Source organism: Sceloporus occidentalis, unplaced genomic scaffold (genome assembly GCF_023333645.1).
Source record: "Sceloporus occidentalis isolate IW3139 unplaced genomic scaffold, rSceOcc1.0.p SCAF_279, whole genome shotgun sequence".
Classification (NCBI taxonomy): domain Eukaryota; kingdom Metazoa; phylum Chordata; class Lepidosauria; order Squamata; family Phrynosomatidae; genus Sceloporus; species Sceloporus occidentalis.
In genome coordinates, this window is record NW_028317259.1 from 730,418 (window position 1) to 739,617 (window position 9,200).

General features: G+C 52.7%; 1 protein-coding gene across 1 annotated transcript; it reads right to left on the reverse strand.

The window, feature by feature from the left end:
* LOC149275588 (glycogen synthase kinase-3 beta-like) lies at positions 1 to 6,565 on the reverse strand. Its single transcript, XM_089504574.1, has 13 exons — positions 6,497 to 6,565; positions 5,357 to 5,421; positions 3,846 to 4,090; positions 2,343 to 2,530; positions 2,138 to 2,221; positions 1,946 to 2,056; positions 1,726 to 1,856; positions 1,382 to 1,488; positions 992 to 1,089; positions 643 to 738; positions 368 to 554; positions 162 to 230; positions 1 to 65 (listed from the first exon to the last, which is right to left on the reverse strand). The coding sequence occupies exons 1-13, from the start codon at positions 6,563 to 6,565 to the stop codon at positions 1 to 3; spliced, it is 1,515 nt and encodes a 504-aa protein (XP_089360700.1).
* Between the last annotated feature and the right edge of the window lie 2,635 nt (positions 6,566 to 9,200).

The window sequence follows — 9,200 nt, forward strand, 5'->3', positions numbered from 1 at the left end:
TCAGGAGGTATTGAGTTCTGCCACGTCGCTGGTTTTGAGTCTGTCTGGTCCGGGTCTTCCCTCGCCTACCGCGTGGAGAAGAAAGGAGGAAGAAAGTCAGGCCAAAAACACACAACCCTCCGCCGCTTCGTTAGTTCAGTCCGCGCATCTCCGTCACCTACCGTGTAAGTGAGACTGCTGCAGGTGTGGGGGGATTAGGACGCTGTTCAGTGAAGGCTGGATGGAGAGCTCTGAAAGAGGACGACCAGTAATTAGACGGTTCCTCAACTCGCCGAATGGGAAAGAGACTGCAAGGTTTGTCAGCCAAAAATCAGAACAAACCCACCAAGCACAGGGGAGGAAACAGTAAGCGACAGGGCATTCTCACCTACAGAGCTGAAGTTGAAGATGGGGGGCAGTTCCCTCCCACTAGGGAGACGTGTATTGGGGTCACGGAGTTCGTCGAAGAAGGAGTGTGCGCATGCCTGTAACGGGGAGAGTCGCGTGTCCGGTGTGTATTCCAGAAGCCGACTGCACAAGGTAATCGCTTCAGGGGAGGTACGGGGCTTAAAAACCTGGCGGAGAAACAAAAATCCATAACATGAGGTCACCCAGAATGACATCCAACGCTGCCAAGGACGGGCCGAGAGATCCTCCGCGTACCTTTGTCCAAGGATGTGCTTTAATCTGCGGGAATTTGAACTCTGTGTAGTTTGGGTTCATTTCACGTATTTGTTCCCTTGTGGGAGTTCCCAGAACCTGTATAGAGAAGAACAAGTCAGCCCCAAATCCGCGTGACCCTCCAAACATCAAAGCGTCCCCCACGACAAATTCTACCCCCTGCATCCCTATCCAAGTGAAAACATGCAGAACCACAGCAGTCTCGCGGCCGGAGGAAATCTCGCATCGCCTTCCAAAGTACCAGGAGGTTTCTTCAAGAGGAGCTAGAAGGACAAAGCCATCTTGTGGTTGACCCCTTTACTCTTCATACCATGAACCACGAAGAACTCACCTTTATGATCTCCACTAACTGGTCCACTCCGCTGTCCCCAGGGAAGATCGGTTGCCCCAAAAGGAGCTCGGCGAGGACGCATCCCGCTGACCAGATATCTGAGAAGAACAAAAGCCATTAGGTGGGCATCAAAAACCATCCATCAACTAGAGGAACAAGTCCCGTCTCCATTCGTCTCATCACCCTGCACCCCAACGGTCACCGCCTGGGAAGCACAGAGCTCGCCGGCATAATCTATAAACCCTAAGAACCAGCCGATAACGCCATGTATGCGAGGCTTCCTTGCCCCTTCGTGAGGGTTTTATTCGGAGGCGATGGTTCCGTCTCAGCCTCCCTAAACGCCGCACTTTGGCCAAACCCAACCGGCGTCGGACCGCGAAGCGTTCTTACCAATGTTTGCAGTGTAGTCGGTGGCTCCGAAGATGAGCTCCGGGGCCCGGTAATAACGGGAACAGATATAGGACACGTTGGGCTCCCCTCGCACCAACTGCTTCGCGCTGCAAGAGAAACCGGCGTGTCTAATGAGTGCGCCACGGCGACAGAAGGGTTAAATCATCATTATTAATCACTAGACGGATCTCCCGGTATCCAGTGTCAGGAATCGAGCGTCTAGAGAACCGCAAACGGCATCAACTGCTGAATATATGCTTGAGATTATTGCACCGGCTCGATAAACACTCTTATCTTAATCCCCCCCCCCCCCCAATAACCAGTAATCAGGGCCGCGTCCTCACCTGCCGAAGTCGCACAGTTTGAGCACGGCGGTGTCCGGGTCCACCAGCAGGTTCTGCGGTTTGATATCTCGGTGGCAGACGCCCTGAGAGTGAATATAAGCCAAGCTGCGGAACAGCTGGTACATATAGACCTGCGGGAGACAGGAGGCGGACGTCAGCCGCTGGACGCGCAGGCACAACACGCCGGGCGAACCGGCCACCGGCCCCCCCCCCCTCTTACCTTCACGTAGATGGGCGGCAGCGTGGACTTGGCTTTCGCAAAGTGCCGGGCGACGCGATAAACCGTTTCGGGGACAAAATCCAGGACTAAGTTCAGGTAAACCTCATCCTTCTGAAAAGCAGAGAGTTAGAAGGGTAAAGCGAAGCTCGAGAGACCGACGGCCGTGGAGGAGACCTCCGAGCCCAGGCTGACCTTCTCTCCGCTCGAGTAGAAGAAATATCGCAGCCGCACGATGTTACAATGATCCAGGCGGCGCATGATCTGCAGCTCGCGGTTCTAAAGGGGGGTGAAAGAAACGTATGTTAGACAGTGCCCCGGTTTCCACGCAGAACGACTAGAGGGTCACCTGGGCCGTTACCCGTAGCAACGTGCCAGTTCCACGAGCGCCCATCCTCACCTTAAACCTCTTGTCCTGCAGAACCTTCTTGATGGCCACCATTTCCCCGCAGTCCACGAGGCGCGCCTGGTACACCACGCCGAACGAGCCGTTGCCGATCACTTTGATGTCGGTGTAAGAAACTTCTTGGGGGCGATCCGGCCCCTGGCCAGGGGTGGCCACTACGGTTGTCACTTTTCCATTGTCTCCTGTGTGATGAGGACACGGTCAGTATACACAGCGCTGCGCCCGGACCTCGTAAGAAGGACCCGCAGTCCAGAAGGCACGGAGACAGAGTTACCACTGGAGGGTCCGACTTCTATTCCCGCTAAAGACCTCATCACATAAATCTCCCCCATATATAAAAGTGGTAGCTTAAGGCGCAGCCGCGGGGGGTCCGGGCGTGAACGGGAAGTGATCTATAACATGCGCAGACACCTCCAGGAGCGCCGCCCCGTCAGACCCGAGGGTGTCTCGCGCGTGTCCGGACACACACACCTCCAGGTTATATCCGCGGTTACACTCCCAACAGCCCCGGACCGAGGCATGCGCTGCTTCACTGCCATTGGATGCTGTAGAGTTAATGTTCAAATGCCCAAGCGGCAGTTATTTAACCCTTTAACCTTCAAACTTGGACTATAACGGCTTTACCGCCACTAAGGATAAAGAGTATCCCATTGTATTAAATTAGGATATTGGATACATATTGTTAAATGATGAGCTGATAACCCTAATGGTTAATTATAACCCTAATGCACACAGAGCCCCCCCCCCCCGGCCACCTACGGACCCGTGACCCCCCTCCCCAACCCGCCACCTACAGACCCGTGACCCCCCTCCCCAACAGACCCGTGATTTACCCCCCCCTTCTGACCCGCAACCTACAGACCCATGATTCCCCTCGTGTCCCGCCACCTACAGACCCTCGCTCCCCCTCTCCACCACCTACAGACCCATGATCCCCCTCCCCAACCCGCTGACAGACCGCTAATCTCACCACTGGACCCGCCACCAATAGACCCAGGACCCCCCCCAGACCCGCCCCACCATACAATGTACACTATGTGGTTCCCAATTAACTCGCCCAGCACAACCTGAAGTGTAACGTTACCCGGGGCTATACGGAGGTGGCACAGAGAGCCGGCAGTGCGGGGCGGGGTAAAAGGGGTATATATGGCAGCCGGATCTCCCCGTTACGTTTGTATAAAGGGACGTTATAAGTAACTTCATAGGAATGGGTGACCCTAAACCCAGTGACCTTCCATACAGCGCAGGCGGGCACACAGAGTACCCCCGACCTGGAAATACCCGCCTTCCCTGCCCCCAAATGTATAGCCCGGATTTACCGGTGTGGGTTAACCCTTGCATTGTTAAGGAGTTACTGGATCTGCCCCCCAACATGGGGATCTCCAACTGTCCAATTAAACGAGAGGCCTCGTCTCCCTGTGATAGCGAGGACCCCACGTCTGACCCGCAGCCCCCTCCCTGCCGCCATATTTAAAGCTCCCAGCCCCAGATACTCACTCCCCGTCTTGATGGCGCTAAAGCCGCCAGGTACTGAAGGTCCTCCGCCCGCAGCTCCTGAGGACACAGGCCCTTTGGCAGCTCCAGCCTGGACCTGGTCTCCGAAGGCCTCGGTCCGGGGCCGGTTTGCGCTGCTCATGCTGAGGAGCGAGGCGTACAAGCGCTGAATGGTGCCGGGCTCAGCGGCTCCCTCCCAGCGGCCGCCACACACACTCAGCCCCCGGGCTCCAGGCCGCGCCGCGCGGCTATATGGGAATACGAGTCCACACTCCGCTCAGTAGATAGCTCGGCCAATCGCTGGATGGCAGCAGCAGGACTACAAGTCCCAGAATCCGCACCTGAAGAGGCGCGTCAGCCCGCAAGGTACGCTGGGAATCCGAGTGCAACGATAAACGAATACCAAAGGAGAGGGAAAGGGGTCGAAACTCCAACTCCCATCAGCCTCCGCAGGAAACGCGGCTCTCCCGGAAATACTCGGGCAATCTGTTGTTTAACAGTATCGGAGGAAGTAAGCGAACTACACCTCCCAACATGCACTGGGATAAGCGGCACAGGAATAAACCGGGCGTTTCCGGGAGGCGACTCATTCACCAATAAGGCGGCTTCTGGAGGGCATTGTGGGAGAGGCCGCGGCTGAGCAGCGGGAGGCGGCGCCAAACAAGCTACGTGACGCTCTGACTGTTCGCATTCAGGGAAGGGCGGAAGCGAGCGGCTGCGATCTGTAGAAAGGGCGGTAGAGGACGGGGAACGCGGGAAGTCAAATCATGCAGGGGGCCAGAGCTGTGATTGGCATTGAGTGAGGGGGGGCAGCAGGTCAGGTGACTGGGGCAAGGAGGGCAAATCCCGCCAACAGCGCGGAGCAGCATGATGTCCGCACATAATATACAACATGCTGGACAATCACACCCGGCAGTGACATCAAACACCCGAGTCAAACCACGTGGGCACCGTGTGACCCTATAAACTGTTACACGGCCAGGGCATTGTGTGGGGAGTGAGCCACAGAACAAAGCCAGGGCCACCAGAATTTATTCTCTATAAGATGCACACCGGGAACCCTCTGGGCTCCGCCGCTTTGACACCCGAATCCTCCGGGTCCTGACAGGCCCCATGCCGCCGGCAGGTAGTCCTGGCTCCGGTGTACAAGAAGAAGCTGCAACATCCTGGCCTTCGGCTGCATGGGGGACAGACACGGGATACACCCCACCATACACAGTCCCAACACAAGATCTAGAACCCAAACCAGACCCCTGGGGGCAGCCTACAGCGACGACTTGGACTCTCCAAGAACTCCCCACAAATAAGCTCTCTGGGTGAAGGGACTTCATTAGCATCGCCATAAAGAAGCAGCTCAGTGCTGTGCTCGAGTTTACAACATAACACAATCCACATCTGACTGCAATGGAGACCCCAGAACAACGTGACTCCCCCCCCCCCGTTCTCTTCAATGCTAAACCATGTGTCTGTATCCAGCAATACATTTATGAAAACGAGTAAAGTGATCGTCTAACCAGACAGAGGAAAGGTGCCGATATCCGGTGCCGATGTACGGCGTTTCCGATCTGAGGTCACCCACCTGACATAGGAAGGAAATAAGGGGAGGAAAGCATAAGCACCCCCCCCCCCAACCTCCTTTTATGCAGAAAGCACAAGATTCTTAAGCTAAAAACCCATTTAACGCAGAACGGAGGGAATCGCTTGCAGAAAGCAGCCCCCCATAGCCACGTGACCCCCCCCCCCCATCAACTAAACCTGAGAAAAAAGGCAAATACACGCACTTTAGTTAATCAAGAAAATAGCACTGGGGAGCAGCAGAAAAATCTATACCCAAAAGAATATTCCTCTTCCATCACAATTATCAGACGCAAGCAGCCGACGCGTTTCACAATCCCAGCCAGCAGGAGCCGCAGAGGTGAAACATTTACTTCTACATCATAGTATTCTGTATCACTACAGCCCAGACGGCAAGCGGCTCCCAACTGACCCTACAGAGCGCCACTAGGTCATCTACCTCAAGCCAGGCAAATGGAGCGCAGGAACATGCAAACAGCATGCTTTGTATCTCACACGCCCGGCACGCGATGGGTTAAGCGGAGCAGAAGCCAAGGTTAGCAGATCTATAGCATTGACGCACACGTTCTCACGGCCACGAGCGTAAACAAGATTACAGACAGCTCCGCAGGTTCCAGAGTCCAAACCGCTATTACCGCAGGTCGGGGGGGGGGGGGGGGGGGCAACGTATCACGTGACCAGAAAGTTAAAGTGGTGAAAGAGACAAAAATAACAACTTCAGAATATTCCAACCCAGAACCGACCGACTACATTACATTTATTTATAACGCGCCGACCGACCCCCGCAGACGAGCCGATGCATTGGGGGTTCGCAGAGGTGTATTCACTAAAGCGAGACCCTGCAAGAGAGTTCAGTATGTTGTTAATTCCATCACATCACTGTCCACTATGGAGAGCCGACCCACCCTGTATCATGCATCACGCATATGCTGCAATATTTGCTGCTAAAAAGAGTTCATGCAGGGCTAGGTTGAGAAATACTAGTTTAAAGACTAGAAAGGGCAAATATATATAATAGTTTTTTTTTTGTGTAAATATACCAAAAAGTAGTAAATAGAATATGTAATTCAAAATGATACCACCAAGTGGCGCTGCGCACACAGAAACCGCAGCCATTCTTCCATATCCATCACATGCCGCTCGGTCATCGGTGTGAAGATAACATTCAAACGTGCGGGGAAACCGTACAAAACGAGAAAAGTGCCGTAACAAACAAGAACTAAACAAACACTCCGGTTATCCATCATCGTGTCTATTTGGGGGAGAAAGGCCAATTTTTATAGTTTTTATATATGTTCTTTTACGTTGAATGAAACATGCCCTGGGCAAAGCAGAATTTGGACGTCACGAGGCCACAGATGGACGATCAGGAACATCTGGAGATAAAGCGGGAGACTTCATGTGATCAGCAGATGAAAGATTTCCTCGGGGAGCAGCTATTTAGTGGAACGTGCCCTTATCATACATACATCTGGGATGGGACTGGGGGGGGTGACCATCTATACAATGCCACGAGACCTAGGGGTCTCTCCTCGACTTGGCTGCCTATGGGACCTGCATCCATTTTCTTAATAAATACTTTGTTGTATCATCGGACCCCTTGGCTCCTAAGGGAAGGAAAGTCCTTGGTACCTCTCCGAGGTCCTGTTTGTGCCGATAACAGACTAACAACAGCCACAGAGGGCCAGCCGTAGGATGCAGAGGTCCTTAGTACAGAACCCGGTGGCCTCCCTAGTCACACCAAAGTGGGCTTTAGATTGTGAGCTCGCGCCCCCCCATGTATCAGCTCGTCTTAGTCACTTCTAGTTTTATCAGACCCTCTGAATGTAGGGAAGCTGGAAGAATCGTTGGCACCATATAAATAAAATATAGAAATAGAAAGAGGGGGCTTCGTGAAATTTGTTCCACAACCAATTGAAATGAGGCTTCATGGAACCAGAGGACAAAACCAACGCTGGAGATCCCCCCCCCCCCCGTCTCAAGGCGCATGGTAACAGCATCAATGTAGGCTATTCCACTTCCAAAGCCTCGTACAGAACATCCGCAAATCCTCGACAAAGGCTTCCAGATTATCAGAAGCCCTGCGGGCCGAAGAGAAAACTTTTCTATAGCCACGCAGAGACTAATCTTATCAGAAACTACCTTGGAAGTCGCGCATGCCTGAACGCCTCCCGACAGAGAAAACTATTTCAAAACATACAATCAGAGCGTAGCCGAGACGTCATTCTCAACACGCCGGCCACCTGGCACGCCAGCGAGGGCCACAGGGAGAACAGGAAGATGGAAAAAATAATAGCCCTTCGCAGACTGGAGGGGGGGGGGTTGGTTGATGGGATCAAAGCCGACCCTCTGACAGACCATCACCTCGGGCCTCATCTCACCCCCCACACGGGAATTAACCCCTGGGGCTCGGAGAACCAACAGGTAGCTGTCTGGCCGTTGAACTTGTCTTCCTTAAAGCCACAATACATTATCTCACATCAGACTCCTTCAACAAGAGTTTCCAACGACACAAACTTCCTGAACAAACCGGTCCAAAGCTAGAAGACTCTGGGATCATACGTGGGATCTACAAACACATGGAAGCTCAGAAGTCACTATTCACTGTACTCCTGGAGCCCTGACCAGAAACCAAGACGGCAGGAACATAAGACCCATACAGAGAACTTTGTCCTGTAGAAGAAGCCTTGGCAGCCATCAGGTCCCCTACCTGTCATATTGAGGAGAACCCCAGAGAATCCTCTGCTAGACGGGAAGTCAGCCGCTGATCCGGTACGTACTACAGAACTAGAAGACGCGCGGCTCCACGAGACTACCAGGAGAACGAGCCGGACCAGTCTGAGTCACCGGGCTTGAGTCATTTTCGAGAGACTCCATGACAGCCAACGACAACACGGGCGCAGGACATCTGAATTTTAGACGGCTCGAGAGCTGGTGATGAAATCGCCCGTCACATTAAATGAGTCTAGACCAGGGGTGGGCAATTAATTTTCCCATGGGGCCAGATGAGAATTTGGAATGGTTTTAGAGGGCCAGACCTCTACAAACTACAAACTCCGAAGCCTTGTCCATTTTGTTAACTTATGTGCTGTTTAATAAAGTTATTCAAGCCTACGTCATTGGTAGAGGTGCTTGAATAAGTAAGGCCTGAATAACTATTAGCACAGCACAGAAGTGAACAAAATGAACAAGGCTTCGGAGTGCATACCGTATTTTTCGCTCTATAAGACGCACCTGCTGATAAGACGCACCTAGATTTTAGAGGAGAAAAAAAAGGAAAAAATATTTTGAGCTAAAAAATGGGCTAAAATATTTATTACAATAACTGAATAAGCTATGAACACAGTAAGACACACGCAGTAAGACACACAGACACAGTGAGACACACACAGACACAGTGAGACACACACAGACACAGTGAGACACACACAGACACAGTGAGACACACACAGACACAGTGAGACACACACAGACACAGTGAGACACACACAGACACAGTAAGACACACACAGACACAGTGAGACACACACAGACACAGTGAGACACACACAGACACAGTGAGACACACACAGACACAGTAAGACACACACAGACACAGTGAGACACACAGACACAGTGAGACACACACAGACACAGTAAGATACACACACACACAGTAAGACACACACACACAAACACAGTAAGACACACACACACAAACACAGTAAGACACACACACACAGTAAGACCTCCCTCCCTAACCCCCCTTCTCAGTATCTCCCCTCTAACTCCCTAACCCCCCCT

Bases quoted from the DNA above. Each gene is read 5' to 3' on its own strand.
- LOC149275588 (XM_089504574.1), bottom strand. From the start codon at position 6,565: ATGACCGAGCGGCATGTGATGGATATGGAAGAATGGCTGCGGTTTCTG. The intron at 4,091-5,356 runs GTTAGACGATCA...ATTCCCATATAG, and splicing joins CGGCACCTTTCCTCTGTCTG to CCGCGCGGCGCGGCCTGGAG. The intron at 2,057-2,137 runs GTCAGCCTGGGC...TCTGCTTTTCAG, and splicing joins TCTACTCGAGCGGAGAGAAG to AAGGATGAGGTTTACCTGAA.